The following is a 22,679-nucleotide window of genomic DNA, read 5'->3' on the forward strand; positions in this document are numbered from 1 at the left end:
TACAGGTAAGGTCTGGACGTTTTGAAAAAGACTTTGAAGTAACAATAGGCAGTAACAAACCCAAATATTGGCTGAAGGCAAAATGAAGTCGAACTGAACTCCTGGTCATAGTCTGTATTCAGAGCATTTTATTATTTAAAAAAGTTACAAAACAAAGCTCGTTGGTTTCGTGTCAACTCCTGTTTTCTACAGAAAGTCATAAACAAGTTTATAACAGAGTAAAATGCTTCTGTGCAAACACCATCATCAAAAATAAACGTGTTATTTTATGTACACATAAGTTACTGTCAAATATTAACATTAAAACGTCTCTATTTATAAACGGACTGCAACAAAAACGCAGCATTGTTTTAATCTTCTAAATAAGTCAGATGCTTCGTCTGTGACATAAAAAAGTTATCAACCCCACTTCTCTTTCCTTTCCTCTAAGACAGAGAGTCTCGTTTGAAATAACCTGGGTGAAGTCTAAAAGCATCTCAGCAGCAGCATTCAGTGCATCGTCCTCAAAACCCAGCAGCGGTAGGTTAAGGACAGAGGGGTCGGGGACACACAGCTGTAATTAGAGCCCCCTCTCGTTATTACAGGCTCTGTCATCCTCCAGACAACACTGATACGAGCACCCGCTCCTTGGATTATTGGAAATGCTTCCAGTACCGGCCAGGCCGACGTTTTGCTGGAGTACACGTGTGAAATGTAGATGGGCCTGTCTGAAGCCACAGCCTGATTTCCTAACAAGGGTTTCAAAGTTAAAAAGCGATGAACAGGCTTTCTATGAGGATTCTATGAGTATCCCTGAGAGCAGAAGTACAGTCCTCCCCTCCCTGGATACTCGTTAGGAACAAAAGGACATGGTGTGATGCCCGAATCCGGGACACACGGATGGTTTAACGCCAAACCTGCAGGAGCAGTGTGGCGTGGAGGTGCTAACAGCTCGTGGACCCAGAACGTTTCTGGTTGTGACCTTTGTGACAGCACCTGAGTGCTGCGGGAGTTTCAATCCCCCACTTTGTGCACACAAAGGGATCCTCAGCTGTTCAGTTCCCTTTCCGAAGCGCTGTCCTGCGTGTGTCTAAATCCATTCAGCACCACGGTCGGGCAAAGCTCTGGCAATTCCACCTTGCCGGAGAACAGCTGAAGGTGCAGGTCACTGTTTTTCATGGCAACAGTCGCTCCAGCCGGGTGAGGCTGAGCAGAATCATCACCTATTCCAGCTTCTTCTTGCACAACTCGGTAGTTTTCTAAGGCCAAGCTCACGCTGGGGATGGTCGGAGTTTGAGTTACTTTCAGTGTCTTCTTTGCCCTGAAGCTTTGGTAGCAGAAGAGGAGAGACAAGACGAGTGTATCTACAAGCAGCTCGAACATTTCAACTACAGATAACACCGAGGATCCAAACCAGAGACTCCACTGGCTTCCCATGCTGGACAGAAGCAGATTCACCTGTGGAAAGAAGCAAAGGGTTGTGTTTAGCAAACCCGGATGAGCTCTGGGAACATGAAATTATTGTGTATTGCCAGCAGGTCAGTTGCCATTTGTGTGACTGCGTAAAATGTGAATTCTTTAAGTCTCTTTCTTAAGAAGAATAATCCCATCCCATCTTGGGGGCTGTAAATAATCCTCTCTCCAACCACACCCGTAACTAACGACAATTAACGATGTTTTGAGTTGATGTAGTGCAACCTACTGAGAGTAAAGGCGACTCGTTCACAGACTGGTAGTTCAGCTGCTGGTAGAAGATGGTCACCTTGGCAATATCCTTCCTGCGGGGCAGAAAGGGAGCAGTTAGCACTGGTGGGATGTCCTCGTGGCGTCACCTGCTGGAAGATACAGCTGGAATTCTGCTCTCCATTCTACCCGCTGCTTGCCAGGAAACACATTTCACCACTCACTCAACTTTCTTCCTGAAGGTGTTTAACATGAGCTTGGAAAAAACGTCACAGAAGTGACTCTGACAGTGTTGTCAGGAAAGATGGGAATTTATTGGCTGACCCTCTAGGTTTTTGTCTTGTCCTCCCTTTCCAGTCTAACATCTAGAATCCTGCACGGAGGAAGAGTTAATCCACAGTTTGAACAGCAGCACCTTCTCGCCGGGACTGACCTGTTGCTGGTGGAGTTATAGCCGTTCTGGTGCCTCAGGGCTTGGCGGACCCAGTCCTGCAGCAGAGCACAGGTTTGTTATCCGTTTAATATTATACGTGTTTAATATTTTGTAAATATACATTTCATAAGCAACAAAATGGCTATTTCAAATAATGAAAAAGGATGTAATTGATTTGTTTATAACATACAGAATCACAGAACTGGGTTGGAAAAGACCTCAGAGATCATCCAGTCCAACCCTTGGTCCAACTCTAGTCCGTTTACTAGATCATGGCACTAAGTGCCATGTCCAATCTCAGTTTAAAAACCTCCAGGGACGGCAAGTCCACCACGTCCCTGGGCAGCCATTCCAATGCCTGACCACTCTCTCTGTAAAGAATTTCTTTCTAATATCCAGCCTAAATATACTATACAGTGACAGCTATCAAGCAGTAGCTATATTTGCCAGAACAGCTAGGAAATACACGGGGATATTTTCAGTGTGTGTAGTATTCCGGTTCTTAAATGCTGCCTTTAATGACAACTCCACCAAATAATTTCCTCTTTTAAAATGTGTCAGTTGTATTTACATCTACATTATCACCTGTTTCACATGAATTAATTAGCTGGTCACACAGCGTGAATGGCCATTTAATGTCAGAACACGAGCAATGGCAAGAAGTCACCCACTGACTCACGAGTTTCCATCGCAGCCCTGCAGCTCCTCACCCACAGTCATGAGTTGTGACACCGCAACAGCCGCTGCGAGCACAACGTCAGTAACTCCATCTCGCAGGTGGGAACTGAGGCAGTGAGGTGAATTGCTTAAGGTCATGAGGAAGTTTGGATTAGAGCTGGAACTGAATGTACCTCTCGAGCACCTTAGTCTGGCATCTTAACTACAGGGTCATTCCCTTGGGCCCAGGTTTTAGACCAGTTTGATTTATTTGCCACTTCTCTTGCTGCTGAGTCATTGTTTTCACCCTTAACTTGGATGTTGCAGCAGCCACAGTAAATACAGTACCCAGCAAAGGTAGCAGTTGTTTGTATGGAGTACCTGAGACTTGGTTGATGGCCATTTCGCTGTCCCAGCTGACACCTTGTACAGCGATTCCCTGATAAGATACAAATGGAGATTACGATTTGGCATTTAAAAGTGAATACGTGAAGGAGTTTAGCAACGCTAGCTACTTGCCCAAAGCAGAAACAGCTCCTGAGAACCTTGGAAAAAGTTTTTAAGTCAGCCTAGCAAATAAAACCTGAGGTTGCCTGAAAATAGTTGAGATCAGGAGCAAAACTAGAATAGTTTCAACATCCTGACAACTTTTCTTTGATGCACTCAAAACCAAAATATTTGATATAAAGACTTATGTCTTTCCATTTTAACTTTGACCTACAATAAAAAGGTGAACCAAGAAAAGTAATATAGATTGAAAAATGACACAATTTGGCTTGAGCTTACTAAATTATTTCAGTGTGAAGAAAACCATTTCTCCTCTCTGCTGTCATGCACACACAAAGTTCTTATTTAAGCTGTCTAATGCTGTCATGTTTTTCCTTTTGCAGCACTGGGGCTCAAACATCAAACTGAAATCTGGTTCAGAAAATCCCCTGCAAGCTGGGCATTTCTTGTGCTTTAATTCTGTGACCTACCGGCAAGGTTTGGGGCACTGGTCAAAACAATTCAGGTGATGATTTCTGAGCCTGTTGTAGAGCTGGTAAAAGCAGTGACCTGGGGAAAGAAACGGGAGGAACACACTCAGAAAACGCAAGGTTACCAAAACCTCTGTCCTCGCTTGCCCTTTGCAAGCACACAGCACCCTCAGAGAGACCTGGGCTCACTATCCATGTAAATACACAGAGAGGCTGGATTCAGTGATGGGAGAAAAGCAGGAAACAGGCATAAAGAGAAGGGTGATGATCTAAGGAGTCACGTAACCAGTGAGTATTGCAGGCAGGGGTAGGAAGTAGTTTTTTGCTCTTACCCCACGCAGGCTGCTTATTGTAGTCACAGTATTGGGCACCGGGAGGCAGTGGGTAGTAGTAATAGCCACAGCCACATTTTCGAACCATTATGTGCTGAAAGCAGGAGTGCAAACAAGCCTGGAAAATAAAGTTTCACAGATTGGATAAGCCAGAAATTCTCGAGTGCGTTCCAGCTTCTACGAGACAATGTACAGATTTTGTTACTGCAAAAAGACACCAACCATTAGTAGAGCATGACGATGCAACAGGTTTTCACTTTTCATTCCTTGTCTTTACCTCTGAAAACAGTATTAAACTCAGTGAGACAGAATTTTCCCCAGCTCCCTTTTTCATTATGCCCAGTAACACCTCAGTTAAACAGCCCAAACGTCTAGAACCAAAACCACACTCCAAGTTGTAACACCCTGTTTGTGAGCTTCTTTCCAGACGGGCACGAATCTCTCTGTTCTCTCCAGCAATGAACCCTATGATTTCTAAAAGCTCCCTGGAGAGTAAGGTATGACTTGTTTGCTATCAATGTACTCTGAGTAAGCCGCTCGGACAATACCTGCAGGGTGTAGGAGTTGTTGTACAGGAGTTTAACATTCACATCACTGCCATCAGTTGTGCATTTCCCATAATTGCCACCCAGGCGATTCACCTCATCCTGTGGACACAGAAAAGAGGCTTGGGTGATTAGGAGCTTTAATTGGGTCTAGCCATCACCATCTGAACTTAACTGCACGGAGCATCCTATAAAGGACAGGAAGTGGAGTACTATATGTGAACAGCCAAGCTATAACTTGCTAATAAAATATATAAAGTCACAGGGCAAAGGTAGCATGTGGTCAGTCACTGCTCAGCTGACAAGCAGTAAATAACTCATCACATCAAAACAACTAAATCACTTCTGAATGTTCGTTCTCATCCTAATATACACATGCAGCCCCCTGCGCAGAGCTGGAATGAGATGTAAGAGGCGTAAGAGTCTTGGTGTAAAACAAATCAGGCCCCAGTGTCCTGAGGGTTTACCTGCTGAATGCCGATGGTCGTTGCGATGCCTGGTCTGATGTCAAAGCCTTCGTGCTCAAGGAACGGGGTCTGATTGTGGTTGTGTATCATGACCTTCACACCTGCTACTGTAGACAAGAGTGGGATGTGATCCTTCTGCTCAGCTCTCAGGATAAGGGAAAGTCCTGCAAACCGAGGAAAAGGGAAGCATATGAGAACTTATTTTGGGCTAAAATAGGAACACCACTATGTCTTGAATCCTCAGCACTGGTCAAATTGCTGGTTTAGCTCATGGAAGAGCCATTTTTTTTCCTTATTGATCTGGTGGTCAGAGCGGTCAGGTGGCAATTGCACCAGCCTGTTCCAAATCTGCAATAATATTCTGCTTGTTTTAAGATATGGCTGATATGGGTATCATGTACACGTGGTGAGGGAAGCAAGCAAATACAGTGAATAATTTCTGCCACCAGACTAGAAGAGAGGGCTACATATCAGTATGTATAGAAGACATATTTAATCTACAGCCAAATTATATTAACTTTAGCTCTTCTTCCCACTCTTTGCCAAATAACTCACCATAAGGAATTCCTGGTTTTGTAGCTGTCCAAAAAGAGTCTGTTCCCTTGCTGTTAAAAGTATAGCAGCTTCCAAAGACTGGGTGGTGAAAGTGAACATAGTCACTGAAATCAAGAGAGATTTTGATGGGTTTTAATCATGAGTGTAGCAATACTTTTACTTCTCTGTAGGATGTGTTGTGTGTGTACAGGACTGCCTATGGGAAAGAGTCGTTAGCTCACTGGAGACAAGGAAAAATCAGGTGCACAGCAAGTCACTGCTCAGCCAGGGTTCCAGGCAGAGCGGCAAACACATGCCTCACATTTAGAGTTCTGACTTGCTTTTCCTTCCATCAACTAGACGAAATTTTTCCCTGTGTGTTCCAATACACGCTGAACTTCCCTGGCCAAGTCGGCCTTCACATCCCAGCAGTTTCTAAGAGTTTGTGAGAAGAGCTGGGTGAACACAGGGAAAAATTTAGTCTACTTGGTGGAAGGAAAAGCAGAATGCTGATTTCTAGGTTCCTAGCCCCACACTATGACCATGTAAAGCTGTTATTTCTTTGAGTCCGACCTCCACAAGGGTTAAGCTCGGCAGTGCACCACGAGGAGCAGTGGCTGCATTGCCTGACAGTGTAGGATCCGTTTTTGTCTCCCAAGTCCCTGAGTTCTGCTGAAATCACAATTAGCGCCTCAAGAAGTAACGTACCCAGGTCTGCAGGGCTCCCCATCATACTGACAGGAGTAGACCATATCTTCTATTTGCTCCTCATGATCGGAAATGTTGATTATAACTGGTAGCTGGGACATGATATTCATGTAGTGAAATCTGTACCATTCGAGAATTGCATCCATCCCAGACGAATAGGTCTTATAGAAGCAATTCCCACCGGTGGCATTGCACTGGAAGAAAACAAGAGAGGGAGGCATTGAGCACAGCCAGGACATGACAGCCTGTTGCTGCCATTGGTTGCTGAATTTGTCACTGCCAGAAGGACTTTACAAGTGGGTGGGCTGTGCAAGATCATTGATTTTGCTTTTGTTTCACTTCACAAGAGTCCTAGTAACCAGCATAAACTGTCAGAGGCAGGGACAGGCTTTCCTGAAACATCCTCCAAACTGTCACTACACAACACTGAAACCATCTGGTTTTTCAATCATTTTTTTCAATGTACATTGTGAGAGCCTTGTCAGGGCCCTAACTGCACTATTAGGTCTTATTAGCCCTGATCAGCCTCACCTGGGACCTCCACCCACACCCTCTCCCCATTGGCCCAGAAGCATATTTAAGCCCAGCCCAGGACTTTTAGCCTGTTTGGTCTGTGCTGTGGAGCTGTTGGTGTTCTTCTGCCTCACCACAGATGCTTTTGATCCAGTGGAACAATGTCCTGGCCTCAACTTAAACCTGCCTCATCGCCAGGATCTTGCCTGATGAGCTGAACTCTTGGTTGGATGTGGCCACATCTGTGAGCTTTCCCTGCTTGCTTGCTCAGGTACGTTGGGATGGGTCCCAGTCCCCCCTGTCAGAGGGTTCCCCCCCCGCTCTGTCCTCTCTGCTCGTGTCCATAACCAGATGAAAAGCTCAAAGAGAAGGCATGCGCTTACCAGCTTGAATCCTACACTGTAATGGTTCTTCCCTGACATGTTACTGTGGTCAGGCATTCTCAAGAGGGAGAAGTTCTGGCTCAGCTTGAAACTCGATCTGCTGAGATTGCTGATGTTTGACAAGTCTTTTATATAGACATTTTTCTCGTTTATGCGGAATAAGCTGGCTGAGGTGTTGACGCCATATAAAAAAGTAATAGATTCCTCTGCCATGCGGTCCAGTTGAACCAAATGTTCGTTAACCAGTTCAAATCTGCAAGGAACAGAAGTGTTAGCTATTCGTGAGCATTCACATTTCTATTACACAAAACCACTTTATTTTATGTACCTTCACAGTACCTATGGAAAGGTCTCTGCAGACTTTGATGCCTGTGTGAGAAAAGGCAGCAATTACAGTGCCTATATTTTGCATACCTAATTTCAATAAGTTTATTAGGAGCTCCAGTAGCTTAATTTTCAGTTGCTGGATCCTCCACTAAAAACCTCAGAACTTGTAGCATCAGCTGCACAAAGTAGTCAATTAGATAATTATTCCAAGGACATCATTACCTAATTTCTCTGCTATGTAATTGGAAACCAAGCAGAATCAGCTCTAGCATGCACCACTCCAGAGATCAGTACTTTACTTAGGAATGAATACACGCAGTAGCCATGTTTTTCAGAGAAAGACTGTTTTTTATCAGGGCACAGAATCAGTTAGCAGCTTGCACCAAGTCACAAGGCAGAGTTCCCTCTATTCTGACTCAGTGCGCGAAACAAACTGCTACATGCTCTTGCACAATTCCCAACAAGATCTTATCTTAAAACCAGTTTGGAAATAACAATAGTCCTTTTCCAGCTTTGTTAGGCAGAGACTTCTCTCTGCCTCCAGCCTCCTCCAGGCTGCAGCCAGAAGGTTGCTGAACCTTCCCCTGAAGAAAACACAACTAGAGTCAAGGGGGAAGAACGAACTACCTGTATGGGTCCAGATTGCAGATGGTAATAGCTGGAAACATCTTGGGCTCTGAATGCATTGACATGGTCAGGACGACAGGGTAGGCCCAGTATTGGTTGAACATCAGTGCAAATTGCCAGTATAACATGCCAAAGCTGGCCAGAAAAAGCAGCGTCCAAAAAGCTGTTTTCATCCTATTGCTGCCCGAGCACACGAGGCGGATGGTGCCGTGGATCGTTGTGTTCTTGCAGAAGAACTCAAACATATCCTTAAAGGAATCGTAAAACTCAATCAAGCCTTCTTTCTTCTCCTCTTCTCTTGCCACTTCCTGCTCCATCCTCTATGTCTGTTTCTGTTCAGTAGGAAGGAAACAAAATAATCTTACTACCTTGTTAGAAAGACTATGGCCAGTCTCTGGACTCTGTCAGACAGGGTGCCAATGAGTTTGCCAGTAGCAAAAGCTGAAAATAACTGTGAGGTGACACTCATCATCCAGGGTTTGGACACCAGGAAGCGACAAAGAGGTCAAAAGTTCTGTGTGCTGCTGCCCTCGAGTAGCTCGAGGACTGTACCCCGCTCACATGATGACTTCTCTGTTAGTGTGTGTATGCAAAGCCCAAGTGACTAATCCACAAGTCTGCAGCCCAAGGGGTGTGTAGTTTTCTTCTTTCTAAGAACACTAAGGACCAACGGTTAACTCTGAAAGGGTGCGTCACCCTGCGTTAATACAGATCTGGAACTGATTAATGAGTGTATTGCTAGAGAAACACGCTGGCCTGTGGGCCTGAGACAAGGCTGTCTCAGAACCAGCGATATGGATTCATCCTTATGTCAAGGAACTGGGGCAAATCCAACTTTCAAGTGAATTAAAGTGGTAAATCAAGATTCAGATTCAAATTCTGCTGTATGATCTCTTATTCTGCAGAACGGAGGTAAACTGAAAATCGCCTGAGAAGAGAGGCACAACTGGAAATCAAAATCCATATCTCCTTTGTCACTGTAAGTAAAACAATTACTGTGCTACTCTAGATAATTCCAGACTTTATGCTGATGAAAGTGTGAACGTTATTTACGCTCATATGCTTTAGCCAGCCCAGACTGAGGACACCTTCCTGGGTTTTAGTACCAGTTTGGGGCATCAGACTAATGGTGACGTAGTTCCGCTTACTGAACATGACACTAAGTCGTGCAATATGTGATTTTCCAACATTACAGCACTCTGTGAATCACCCCACCTATTATGCTATTAAGAGAAGTTTACTGAGTACGACACATTGCTCTAACCTGAACTCCAAATAAAAATCAAAAAACCAAAGATATTGTTTAATAATAATACAAAACTAACTCAGAGGCTTATGTACCCCCTTTATATTTTTATAATTAAACTGAACAGTGACCATCAGATTTTAGATGTACTCGCCACTGCACAAGTACAGGAAGCCCAAGCTGATTTGTATGTTCAACCTCTATCTTATTATTTCTTTCTTGTTTGATTTAGATGAGAAAAAAGGAAAATAAGCCTGCAGTGTATGTTAAGAAATAGATTGAACGAGTCCTTGAATATGTAGGGTATTTTAAAGTAGGAATGAAATTTGTGTGAGACTAAACCAGGAAAATTTAATTTGTTCTTGTTGTATTAATCTCACTTGTCAGCCTTGCTTTAATGAGAAAGACAGGAAAAAATAGTAAAAGTTACCAGAAGTAAATGCTAAATCAAATCTCTACATAGAAAAAGTGTTTGATTTTGAATTAAAAAGCCCCCAAACCTGTAAACATTCAAACCATGGCTTTCACAGACAGTTTTCAGACATTCTGATCTGGTTTTTAAGGCTCTACAGCTAGTTAGCTCATACCATCTGAATCTGCATTCTTAAAACAACTACAAAAAACCACGATAATGCAAAATAACAGAGCGAATGTTTCAAAACACGTGTGTACAGGCAACAGAACATCCTCTCTCTACTGGTCTCCCAAATCAGCCCACCAGTAATTTCTTTAACGCAGCAATTGTACCCAGGGACTTGACAAAACGTGAGCAGCTGCCTGTCTCGTGTGTGTAAGTGCCTGGAGAGAGGCTGCAGGTGATAAGAATGTCAGTGGAAGTTTAATATATAGCAACGGCACACAAGTATATGGTCGCGTATCACAGCAACTTGATGCTCAAACCATAATAAACACTTATACGTGAATGTCATGTAGTCAATTATTTAACCACGTGTATAGGTATCTATATCTCAAGCACATATAAATATATATATATAGAGAGAGAAATACACAGCAAAACAATCAAGAGCAAATTGCAAACCACCATCCCACGGTACCTTGGCAGAAACTCTATCTCTGAGTGTTTAGAGCAGCCACTAAACTCAGCCTTCGGCTTTCTCCTCACCAGAAGGCAAGTCCTGGTCCAGAGCTCTCGGGTTTCTCCCTGCGGCATTGGAGCTGTCCAGTCTATATGGATCCAATCGATGACATCAAAAGGGGCAGGACTTGAACAGATCACGGAAATTATTCAAAGCATGATCCAGGGAACAATAGGAAGTGAATGAACTGGACTAACAAGTTAACATGAAGCTTACACTTGAGTTAAAAGTTGTTTTGAGTGGTGGTGGTGTGTCGTCTTTTTTTAATGGCTAGAATAGCTTTTTAGCCATAATTTCTACAAATACCTAGGGAGGTAACCACGGATCCTATAAGGTTCTTTCCGCATTGAACTCTCCCATCAAGGAACTACATTTCTGCCTTCTTTTCCCGGTTTCCGGAGGCTTGCATGATCACTAGTAATTGAAGCCATTAAGGTTTCCATAGGTGTGCTTGAGGAATTACATACCTTGGTGTAATCTCAAATGATCAGCTACTCAGTCTACGGCACACACAGCACTGGATTTCTTCCTGCTTCTCCAAGACTCTCATCTCTCGTGGGCTATCCCCTACTCGCTAAGGATTTAACTCTTCAGATGTTGAGGCTTGAATACACTAAATCAACCATGACACTCAATTTCGATCGGAACACCCCGGTTTTGTAACACTGCTTAGTTAAGGCTTGTGAAAATCTGCCTAAGGAACACAGAAGTAGATTTGGAATTCTGGGACTGCTAAAAGACAAGCACCTCGGATCGCTTGCATAATTAGTCCTGGCATCTGCCCAGCTGGAAAACAGCTCTGCAAGGGTTTTGCAAGAAGCTTGTTATGTGAAAATATTAATTCACTGGATACGGATAATGTTTAGAGCTCGAAATCAGACCAGCAGAGCTCCTGCCTGCCCTTTAAAATTGGCTGGAAGCAGATCTTCTGTTACACTGGCAGTTGTGAAATACTCTTGTTTGCAGAGACATTCGAAATTTCTTGTGAAATCAGATTCAAAAACAAGGGAGAAAGGACAAAGATGAAGGAAAAGGTATTAATCTGATTTTGACTGATCGCAGCCCTGTTCACATCTTTAACAATTGCTTTGTGCTGGATTTTGTTTTAGAATAACAAACCATTTAGAACCTTAATCTCAATTTTTAAAACGGTTATTCCAAAGTTCAGAATCCTACTAAACAGCTGCTATCAACATATTTTACTCTTCTTTGTCTTTGGTATTAAAAGGAAATGTCACAAAAATATTTGGAAAGTGTTTTACATTTTTAAAAGCCAGTGTTTGGGGTGTAAAAATTAAACTTCTCTTTAAAATAAGGCAATTTGCTCTTGAATGAACAGCTACAGCAGAGCTACATGTCACTGATTGATGAAGAGATTAGTTAAACTTTCATTAAAAAACTCAGAACCCCGAAAATCTAATTCTGCCACATCCATTTATTTGTCCCCCACCCTTCTTTCTCTCTTCATTCTACATTGTGCAATAGAAAATGGCAACAAAAAATCCTTGACAATTTTATTGCACAATGAGCATAAGACAAAATCTGTTGCTTCATGATGGCTGCAGGCTCAGTGCAGAGACTGCTGGCAGCACATCAGCCCTCCTGAGCCTGCCACGGATTCTTCCAGCAGGAAATGGAGAAGGACTGGACGCAGTGACAGCGCCGTCCCTCAGACAAGACACCAGTTCTGTTTGCACTTGCTGTTTGCCATCCTGGATCCTGAACTGGGAGGAGAGGGGAAGAGAATGCCTCTGCTGGTTAAAAAGTTGGTGTTTCCTTCAAAATACAGAAACAGGCTGTGGAGATAAGTCATGAGAAAGTCCTTTGGAGCTGCAAAAAGGCTATGCTATAATTATTCTCAGCAGGACAGAAAATGTTTGAGTGCCCATAGGACCGTGATGGAGGGAAGGAGTAAATATATTGCACGCCCAGTGTAGCAGCAGCAGAACTCAGTGGTTGCACACACGTTCTGCTTGCCGCAGGATGATGCCTCCCATGCTGGGAACCTTCAAACACCTTTCCATGAATTGCAATTCACTCCCCAGTTGAACTTAATGGAATCACATCCCATGAGCTGACCAAGACTTACTGTCTTGGAATCTTGTCATTTTGCTTTTAAGTTTTTACATTCCTGTTGTGTATTAAAGGAACTTTCCAAGCTCCTGACCCTCGGCTCTGCACTAACCTTCATTATCGTGCATACTCAGCACAGATGATACAGTTCTCACCCATTCTGCCGAAACAGAAATGAAAATCATGACTGTACACATGTCTTCGAATATGTGCACGTCCTAGTATCAGCACCAGCTCAGAGTAACAGCAAAAAGGTACAGAGAGTACCGTGCAGGCAGAGAGAGGAGACTTGAGCTACTTCACATGGGCAAAAGAGTTAGTGAATTAATGTTCCTTGTGCAATGGACTCTGGCACATAAGGAAATCTACCAGGCAATAATTTTTTTTATTGAATATTTCCTTACAGCTGGCATATGTGCTCTCTGCAGAGCAAATCTTTCTTTGGCTATTATCAGGCATTAAGCAGAGGAACAGCACAGACCATGTTCAGCATGTAGAATGTTCAGCCCCTAATTGCATTTGCTATTGTTACAGCCTTGAGTGAAAAAGTCACAGAGGTTAAACTGGAAAAGCTCAGTGATGCTCAAATATTAATATTCTGTCCAATCTCATTTTAAAGGGCCAGAACAAGAGCTGCTGTGCTGTCTGGGCTCCTTGTCAGAACACTGAATTGCAGTGAGGTGAGGCTGACCCGCCAGATAAAAGTGATTTTCATGTAAATCACCCTGTTTCTGGCTTACACAGGAATAACAGAGGACACTTTAGCTACTCATTCATTAACACTTTCCCAGTTGGTTGAAAATTGCACAGAGAGGCCTAAAACAAATTAGCAAACTGAAATGACACATCAAACCCCCACTTGTAGCAGCTTTCCCTGCCGCCATCCCATCCTGGAAACTTGTCTGTCATTTGCTGTCCACTAACCACACACACTTTCAGCTATTAACTTTCTCCCTTGCTCCATTTGTTTCACATCATCGTGCTCTCTCACACTTGTTTGTTTCATTATGGTCTATTATTCCTCAGCTGGCCTGTGTATTCCAAAGATTCCCAACTCTTTCTGCTATTTTGTTCTTCAGTCTGTGAGCTGAGACAAGGAGCCTTTGGCACCTGCTTCCTCTAGCACTGGAAGGGATACGGAGCACATCCTGACCCTCCTGCCTTGAGGCTTTGTAGATCTACAGTTTAATCTTGATTTGTAGCACATCTTGCTTTACTCACATTAGTAGTTCCTGCATGAATGGCGTTTATTCTCCTGGAATGCTCCAGGTTAGTCTGTCGAACCATGTTCCCACATTTGCTCTCTTTACACGAGACGCCGCATACCAACGCGGTGTTCCTCTCTGAAATCACCGTGACTTGCCACCTCTGGTTTTGTGGAACCTCCCTCCTGGTGCTTTCTTCACGGCCACTGGATGAGCCAGTCTATTCCTCCTCCCACTCCAAGGCAGCCAAACTTCTGTGGGCAACTCTAGAAAAAGGAAACTCCCAGTTTTCCTCTTTGCGTTTGCTGTGTATGGACTTGAACTGGCACGCATTGGGCTCTGCCTCCCGTATTTTTTCCTGGTTCTTACTAACCAGAACTACTTTGTCATCTTGTCAAAGCAGAACATAATTGTTTTCTCTGCTGTTCTACAAGAGAAAGAAGCAGCACTCAGAGGTGTTATGAAGCCAACTGCTTGTTCAGTCCTATGCAAGAGGCAGAACAAAAGCAGTCCCTGCCCCGGAGAGCTTTCAAACATTGCTTAACGTCTCCTTTTGATCCTGTCCCAGATGTTGCTGAACTGACTCTGATTTTTCAGGTGTTCTCCTCATCTCCTGGAATCTCTGTGGTGCAGTTGTTTTCAGCAAAATTTCTTCTGGCAATCCCAACATTCATTGCTTTGCTCGTGTGATGCTTTGAGCCACGGCTGAGGGGATTTCTATCTTGAAAGCACAGTAAGCTATGCCTGCAGAAATAGGATAGCATTGGTGTACCTCGCTCTCCCTTTTGCGCTGGTTTGCATCTCGCCAAAGCAGCTTCAGTTGCTGCAAAGGCTGCCAAACCTGCTCAAGGCAGCAGATAAACACTCCTGAACCTGTGCTGAGCTCCCTCGTCCTCTGCCTTTGGCAGCAGTGCCTGAGTTAGCAAGACGCATCCTCACAAAACCCAGAAATCGCAGCAACAAGCACATGCATATTCTGCTAGTCACCAGCCTTTTAAATATTCCTTAATTACCCCCCTTGCTATGAGGAGGCCCCACGTAACCTCTGCTTTTCATCAAGCCTCCGCCAGAGGCGCGTAGGGTTAAAAATGCAGCCTCAGTAGCAAAACGCTGCCTGCTTCCAGTATGACCAAGCGTTCATTTCCACTCACTCACCTCTCTGAGTAAGATGTCTGTAGCTGCTCCTGTCATCCCGCTGGGATATCACCTGCTTTTTTGCTTCTCTTCCTGTTCTTGTTTCTTTAGTCATAGGCCTTCATAGATGCTGTTCCACCTGTTCAGACCTGCCAGCCCCTCAGCCAGTTTCAAAGACTCACAGGCTGGCGAAATCCTGCTTGCTAGTGGATTTTTTTTGTTTTTAATCCTACTCCAGCTCAGACGTGGTATCTGCAGGAATGCTGACGCTATTAGGACTGACAGAGGTTGGAGAACACCAGTAAAAGCTTCTTGTTCCGTGGACATGCAAGAGGCAACCATCCTGGAATCACAGACACCATAAATCCATCATAAATGAAGCCCAAATCTCCCCAGGCAGTTGTCCAAGCTCCTGGTAGACAGTATGTATGGCTCCTGCCTTCTGGCAACAGGCAAGCAGATCTCCCCTGGTGTTCTCTTCCCCTCTCGGTACCCAGGAGAGAGATCGCAATGCTCGGTAGCAATTCACGGGGGTTAATCAATCCAATAACTTCAGGCTTTCCTTTTGGGAACTGGACCAGATGTCAACAAGAGGAAGAGGCTCTACAGGATGGCAGCTAGGAAGGACGGGAATGAAGAAACCGGGAACAAACTGCGCAAGGGCAAAACAGTCATTAGCAAATCAGTCACTGAAACTAGCTATTACGTGTGGCTGTGTCAGCTGTCATGCCTCTTTAGATGGATGCTTTTTGGGTTAAACTCGGGTGCAATACTAGGTTTTCCATCAGCAGCTTGTGAAGAATTCCTTCACCTTCTCACAGAACAGCTCTATCCGTGCCCGAGTCGGTAATTGCAAAATCACAGACCCAACAGCAAACACACAGACAGCTCTACACAGGCCACCAGTGCTGAGAACTTTAAAAAGCACAATAATAATCCTCTAAATGCAGGTAAACCCTCAGGGAAGCATTGTGGCTGAAGAGAAGACCTGGCTTTAAAGAGCAGATAATTTTGTAGCCTTTAAATTATGCCAAAGGCGATCCAAAACACTAGAGCAATGTAAGGATTGCAGAGATGACTTATTTTTGACTCTTTTAAAATTGCAGCAGATGATCTGGGAGACCCACGAATGTCGTTGTGCTCTGAGTCTGGTTTGGGTCTGCTTTCTCACACGGTGTACCAGTTGCCTGGTAAGCCCTAAGATTTGCTATTAATCACTTGTTTTTCATTTTTTTTCATGCCCAGGAAAGCTTTACTGGCCAAACAAAGGGTAAAAATGCTGCCATGTGACTTCCATGACCTGCGACTCACCATGAGTAACGTGCAGTGAATAGTCCACCTGAATAGCACAAATATTCCTGGTCTGACCTGTCAGTTCAGCACCAACAGAAAACCCTCCACAGAAGTCCCCAAACAACCCCTGAAAGTCAGATCAGGAATGGTTCGTAACCAAAAGGAGATAAACTCGGCTTAGTGATGTTTTCTCGCTGAATTAGAACCATATAAAACCCAAATACAGTCTACAAACTCTTCACAACATGTTTGTTCAAAGTCTACGACATGTTTGCTGGAGGGTCTCTGTTTGCCAAGGAAAAAACAACCAACCAAAATGTAACAAGAATATATTAGATTTTCCCCACCTACCAGAACCGCAAAGGCAATGGTAATAAATACAAAACTCTACCCACAGACAAGGGCAGAGTTTGCCACAACATGGGCAAAGAGAAACCAACTTGAAAGCCTTAAACTCTTGAACTTTTCTTTTGCTGTGCAATCTTGGGCAAATCTTTCTGCCTCTCTCCCTGTTGCCTCATCTCTGAAATAGAGATAATGACACTTTGCAGCATTGTTGAGAGGGTTAATTGGTGTTTGTATAAAGCTTTGGTGATGTAAGCTGCCATGTAAGCACAGTGATGACTCTTGCTTTGATACTGCTTGGTAATTGCAGGACGGGTTGTAGTCATACTGTAGTATTTAAAAATATGTTTTTAAGAGGTATTCCTAGATATCATCTGATATTTTAAGACGATCACTACTTACTCATGTATCAGACAAAGAGATGACAATTCTTTGTGCATTTAACAATCCTGCAGATACTTTCCAACAGTGTGCCATGGTGCTGCCTACATCAGACCCCACAGATTTCGGCCTCATCAAATGAGCTCCTTGCAATACAATTGCCTAACAGAAGAGATTTTCTTCTCACTTCATTGCATGCGAGGATAAGATCTTGAGATTATTTTCACTTCTAGAACCATTTGTCATAAAGATGTGTACAGATCCAGAACAGTTGTAATTTGCACTTGCTGTGCAGGTCTCCGGAACTGAATGTACATCATGAGGGCTTGTATCCTGTACCTGATATTTGTTTCTGAAATTCTCTCTCCTCTGAAAGAGAATGCATTTACCCATGGCACGGGGACTGACAGGCTCTCCGTCTGCTCCAGCCGTTCCGGTGGTGCTCAGTGCGTGCCTGTTTCTCTCCAGGGACACGAAGGAAAAACCAGATCAGAAAGTGGAGTGGGAGAGCAAGGATTTACAACTCAGGCTAAGTTTAGCAGACACTCTGTGGCGCTTAGAAATCTCTATAAGCAAATGTTTCATCACTGAAAGGCTCAATTCCTCATGTCAGCGCTGGAGACAATTCTTCTAGGTCAAGACAGAGCCATATTTGTCAAAGAAATTCAGCAAAGCAGCCCCTTCCATGAGGCTTACCTTGTAATTAACCAGAGGAAAACAAACCACTGATCACCTCAGCCAGGATCTTCCTGTTGGACTAAGTATTTTAAACAAGTAAGAAATAATATTTGGACACAAAAACTTGCTATGAAATTGCAAATGATCTCTATGAAGAATGATTATCTAGAGAGATCTGTGTAGAGATTACTTGGCTTTAAAGGAAGTTCAGCAGTAATGAAACCACAGCCATTATAAAGGCTTTTGAAGGCACAGGTCCATCTTGCAAGGTAATAGCTTAATAACATTCTAATCCCAGGCATGCTGCACTGTGGATACAAAGAGCAATGTAATCATACAAATGGCAAATACTAAAGAGCACGCGGAAGCAGTGAAAGGCTCTGAGTGAAAGCGATGAACAGCAAAGAGAAGCTGCCATGTCATACTGTTTGTCTTTGCATCTGAAGGTGATGTCATCAGAAGGCCACTGATGGCTGCGGAACAATTATCGTTTGGGAAACGTGGGACGGAGAGAGAGGTCAATGGGAACTAGATCCTGGTGATGGAGTTCCTTACCCAGTACCCGCGGGATCGAGAAGGAAGAGCATTGACCTTTCTTTCCTCTTTCTGACTCAGAAACATGCCAGAATCATTTTGCAAGTGATACCATCTCCTTGTCAATCATCGTGAAGGAGGTTACGCCTGACTTCAGCCAGGAGAGGAAACCAAAGGGAAAAAATCCCTGGTTTCAGCAAGTTTATCAGGGATTTATCAGCAAGTTCATTGGGGATTTATCAGTGCTCGGGTTAAATTGCCTGTCATTTTATTTGGGTCACCTAAGGCCGCCTGCTTGCCTGCTGCCTCTCCAATTCAGACAGTAGAAAATGAAGTAAATCACAAAAAGCATGATGCCTGGAAATATTAATCATTAATCTGGCCTATAAATGAACAGCATTGATCACTGTCATAAACACCTCCAGGATCACCATCCCCAGAGGTGTTTAAAAGATACGCAGATGAGGTTCTTAGGGACATGGTTGAGTGATAGTGTTGGATTAACGGTTGGACTCGATGATCTTGAGGGTCTCTTCCAACCAAAATGACTTGATGAGTCTAGAAGAGCAGTGATAATGGAAAACAAAGATGATGATTCATGTTTGGCACTTCCTGATGTGGAATTTCTAGTCCAGATTGCTCACAATAGGTGACACCAAGTGATTAAGTGTGAAAGCTCCCAGTAAAGCTAGATAAATAATACTGTCCTTTCTTGACACAAGACGAAAAATTAAGCTTCAAAACAATTTGTGATTTCCTCATGATCAAGAATGAATCAGTGAGACTCGGGAACCATCACAGCCCTTCCCTGAAACTCAAGATAATCACCCCTGTTGAAGCTATTTATCAACAAGTTATCAGTTTGCATTAAAAAAACGACGAGGATTAGTTTCCTAAGGAATCAAAGGGTTTGGGGGAGTTCTACAAAATAACATAGTTCTACTAGATAATAACACATTTCTGTAAGACTATGCAACAAACATGCATTATAGCGCCAAAACATTCCCTGGAGGGAAGTTACTCCACAAAAGCCACTATGGTGATTAAAGCAATAAAACCCCTCAGAAGGACAAATAAACAAAAATAAGGAGAACAAATATCTCCCAATATCTCTAAACTGCCTTTTGGCCAAAGATTAAAAGCAAGCCAACTTGGCAGCACTTTAGGAGAAAGCCAAAACAAAAAAAAACTTACCTTGTTTCATCCATCGATGAAATGGAACTACTTTTAGATAGGAAAGCAGCAAGATGTGTGAATGCAAATGACATTGCTCATCGTTTAGACATGGAAGTGATGCACCTTGTACGCACTCGGAATTGGAAGGGAATTCAGGAAGGCGGGATGTAATTACTTGAACTAAATCTGGCCAAGTCATTAGCATTACTGTCCTGTACTCTTATAAAAATATCTCTGAAGGATGATTAGTCAAGGATGTCTGAACGCGGGCTCAGACAGTGGAAAACGTGATCAGTTAGTTCTTTGTTACAGACATGACCCTGGGACAGTGATTTAGTTTCTCAGTGTCATGGTTCATCTGCACACACTGAGTTGTGCAGTCTGGTTCTCTCCTGTTCCCACTGTAATGTGGCTGTTGATAACAGGACCTGTGAAATTGCTTCCCAAGGACACATCAAACATCTTTCTGGGATACCAGAACTTTCTGCTTCATCAGCATCCCCAGTTCTGAGCAGCCTTGAGGCATGGCTGCTCTTCCAAGTGTTTTCTGTCTTTCTAGACAATCTAAACAGATGCTGGTGGCCACACTTACTGGACAAAGCGCATGCAAACACTAATTAACCCTCACTACATTCCTCGGGCTGCGTTTTCTTTCTCAAATTATTTCTTTGTCCTCCAAGGTCAGCCTCAAAATACTCATTTGACTGCAAGTGTGGAGCAGTGCATAAAGTACCACTTTCATTTGGTGGAGAAACTGAGGCAAAGAACTTACCCAAAAGCACCACAAACAGAACAAATTCTGATTGTTGTTATTTGTATCTGACCTGAAAATTTGAAATGCTTTTCTCAGAATTAAAAGAAAATTTTCTGCAACACGGAAGTCAGGCAGCTACATATTTTATAAAGAATAATACAAAAGGTCTGTGTTCACAAGCACATAAAGATGTTCTCCCGTCCTGTAACCACCCATGTGATCCTGCTGAGGGGCAACAACTCCAACCTTTATGAGATAGTGCAATGTCCCACTTGTCTCTGTCCCGGAGTTAATCGCTTTCCAAGTTAATTTAGCAGTATGCATTTATTTACTTAGTGCACTTAATGATTTAATAACATAAATTTGGAAGTTCTAGTGACTTCTTGCCCAGGTTGAAAATTTGCCTTCAAGACGTGATAGCAGTACACTAAGGATGCTTTACAGAGAGAGGAAATTCTATAGTGTGATTCATTTGCATCTTGGAAAACAACTAGGAAGAAATAAACTGCTGTGAGAAGCCTCAATCTACATTGTCATTAGTGTTGAGAATGACATTGGTGACAGAGGAATGGAATGTTAATGGCAACACACTTATGCATTAAATACTTCGGGGTTGGGGAATATTGGAGAGAATGGGAGAGGTGTAAATATGAGCTCTGGAATCCCTTCAGAGTTTCTTGGAGTCTCCAGGTTCACACGTTTCTCACGTTTCTAGACTTAGGTGAGTTAGTAGGAATTCCAGTGTAAATACAAAAAAAAACCCCAAAAAGACAAAATGGCATGGCAGATGAAAAAAAAGGTCATTGTCTCAGGTCAAAGGGTATAAAACCAGGTATGTGTTACACATGAGTTGTCGTGGGGAATTTATTAGGTGAAATACATGTAGGCTGACATAGCATTCTAATAATACCTTATATTTATACAGTGCTTTTTATCTTGAAGTATAATCATTTATTATAAAGAGGTACTGACATCACAACCATTTGTTCTTTTCCCCTTTCTTGCTGTTGATTAACCCCCACAAACCCACGGCGGGGAGTGAAGTGTGGACAAGAGCCTGTGCTACGCTGGCAAGAGACAGAAGGAAGAGTTTAAAAAGTACCTGGAATAGCAGTGCCCTCTGTTGGGACCTGGAGCGGAAGCGTGGTCATCACAGGAATCATTCCCATGGGAGACGGCGGCTTCTTCTGCAAGAGCACGAAACGTTACATCCTTTATTGCAGTCGTGTGGTCCCGGCTGCGAGTCTGTTGTGAACTTTTTGGGCAACTCAACTGGAGAATCCAACAGCACAAATTCGCTTTCACAAACATCTGAGCTGCGAATTTCAAAAGCCCTGAAAGAAAAGCATTGGGAGTGAGCAAAAAACTCCTCTCCACCAGCACACAATTCAATATATTGGTAACAACTGAAATGCCAGGACGTTAAATGCTCACCACAAATGGGTTATTTCTTAAGTCTTTTGAAGAGGAATTTTTGATTGGTTGGTGGTGGTTGTGTGTGAACAAATACAATAGGAAATACAAGCGTTCAGATTCAATACAGCTGAAACTCAAGTCTTGAGCTGGGCTCAAATCACCAAAGAGATCAGATTAGTAGAGCCCTGACAATAAAGACTGAGGTGGAATCCTTGGAGAAGGACCATGGTGACCGATGTCTCCTAAATCCCGTTCTGCACAAAGTACCTGTGAACTTGATTTCCGTGTAATTTATTCAACACGCTTATTGCAGCAAGAATGACATTAAGGCCAGGTGGAATTTTGTGTTTCACAAAACACAATACTCATGTTGTTAAAATGTTTAATCTTTTAAGCGTCTCACATGATCCCTTGAGGAAATTGCTGCGTTCAGTTGTGCGGGACAGGGAGCCAAGGGCTTTGAGGCATAAAACTCTGTGTTCCCTTCAGCGGAGCAGGATGTTGCAGGGTTGTCTCGTAAAATGATCTGGATATGCGATCCTAAATTAATACTGAACAGACACTACGTCTTCTTGTCACATTGGGCCTCCAAAGTACATGGGAGTAACTCGCTTTATTCTTCTTTAGCATTACAAATGCAAGAATATGACACAAAATGATTTGCTGTATTTTTTATGGGTCTGCTGGTGGAATCGTGGAACAAAAACTATTGACTGTGTACTGAATGACTTAAAACAGGTTTGGATTTATCCGTTTTCTGAACACGGGGAATTTGAAGAAGTGATTCAGGAGATTTCTAGCCAAAAAAAATAAAACCAAAAACCAAACACACATACAACTAACTCTTTTTCAGGAAAGAAAAAGGAGACAACCCTCAGATCCTTTCCAGGTGTAATTTTATGTAAAGTCACAGTAACTGAATGGTGATGCCAAAGCCCATCAGACCACTTCCAACCCCTGACACTCTGTGATTCTGTGTGACTTGACACTGCGACCGGACACAGGAGGCTTCCCAACGGCGCGAGCTGTCCCCTCACCCGCGGGGTCTGGTAACAGCCTCATCTGATGTAAAAGCCTCGTCTGTGGCAACAGCCTCTTCTATGGTAAACGCCCGGCTGCCCGGAGCGCCACCAGCGTCCCCCGGGCCGCCATGACGGCGAACGGGCGGAAGCGGAAGTCCCG

At 43.4% G+C, this 22,679-nt stretch overlaps 1 protein-coding gene and 1 long non-coding RNA gene across 6 annotated transcripts; one reads left to right on the top strand and one right to left on the bottom strand.

The window, feature by feature from the left end:
* Positions 1-105: 105 nt before the first annotated feature.
* SCNN1D (sodium channel epithelial 1 subunit delta) lies at positions 106-22,678 on the bottom strand. Of its 5 annotated transcripts, none has more exons than XM_065037902.1 (14): positions 21,516-22,678; positions 21,184-21,415; positions 8,166-8,497; positions 7,212-7,464; positions 6,316-6,509; positions 5,629-5,732; positions 5,074-5,237; positions 4,610-4,708; positions 4,062-4,179; positions 3,730-3,808; positions 3,134-3,191; positions 2,096-2,151; positions 1,682-1,757; positions 106-1,437 (listed from the first exon to the last, which is right to left on the bottom strand). In XM_065037902.1, exons 3-14 carry the CDS (start codon positions 8,480-8,482, stop codon positions 1,027-1,029), a joined length of 1,929 nt encoding a protein of 642 aa, XP_064893974.1. In that variant the 5' UTR covers positions 8,483-8,497; positions 21,184-21,415; positions 21,516-22,678; the 3' UTR covers positions 106-1,026. The 5 variants fall into 5 exon arrangements, with proteins under 5 accessions (XP_064893974.1, XP_064893971.1, XP_064893973.1 ...); XM_065037899.1 differs by having other exon boundaries at positions 22,535-22,666; XM_065037901.1 differs by lacking the exons at positions 21,184-21,415; positions 21,516-22,678 and adding an exon at positions 14,942-15,707.
* On the top strand, positions 6,454-10,708 carry LOC135575966 (uncharacterized). The gene is made up of 3 exons (XR_010467482.1): positions 6,454-7,099; positions 9,071-9,144; positions 10,538-10,708. It is a non-coding gene; the product is annotated as an uncharacterized LOC135575966 (long non-coding RNA).
* Position 22,679: the final 1 nt, after the last annotated feature.

The sequence above is a fragment of the Columba livia genome, chromosome 21, assembly GCF_036013475.1.
Source record: "Columba livia isolate bColLiv1 breed racing homer chromosome 21, bColLiv1.pat.W.v2, whole genome shotgun sequence".
Taxonomy (NCBI): Eukaryota; Metazoa; Chordata; class Aves; order Columbiformes; family Columbidae; genus Columba; species Columba livia.

Bases quoted from the DNA above. Each gene is read 5' to 3' on its own strand.
- SCNN1D (XM_065037902.1), bottom strand. From the start codon at position 8,482: ATGGAGCAGGAAGTGGCAAGAGAAGAGGAGAAGAAAGAAGGCTTGATT. The intron at 3,809-4,061 runs GTAAGAGCAAAA...TTCTTTCCCCAG, and splicing joins CAATAAGCAGCCTGCGTGGG to GTCACTGCTTTTACCAGCTC. The intron at 2,152-3,133 runs GTACTCCATACA...GCTCTGCTGCAG, and splicing joins GGCCATCAACCAAGTCTCAG to GACTGGGTCCGCCAAGCCCT.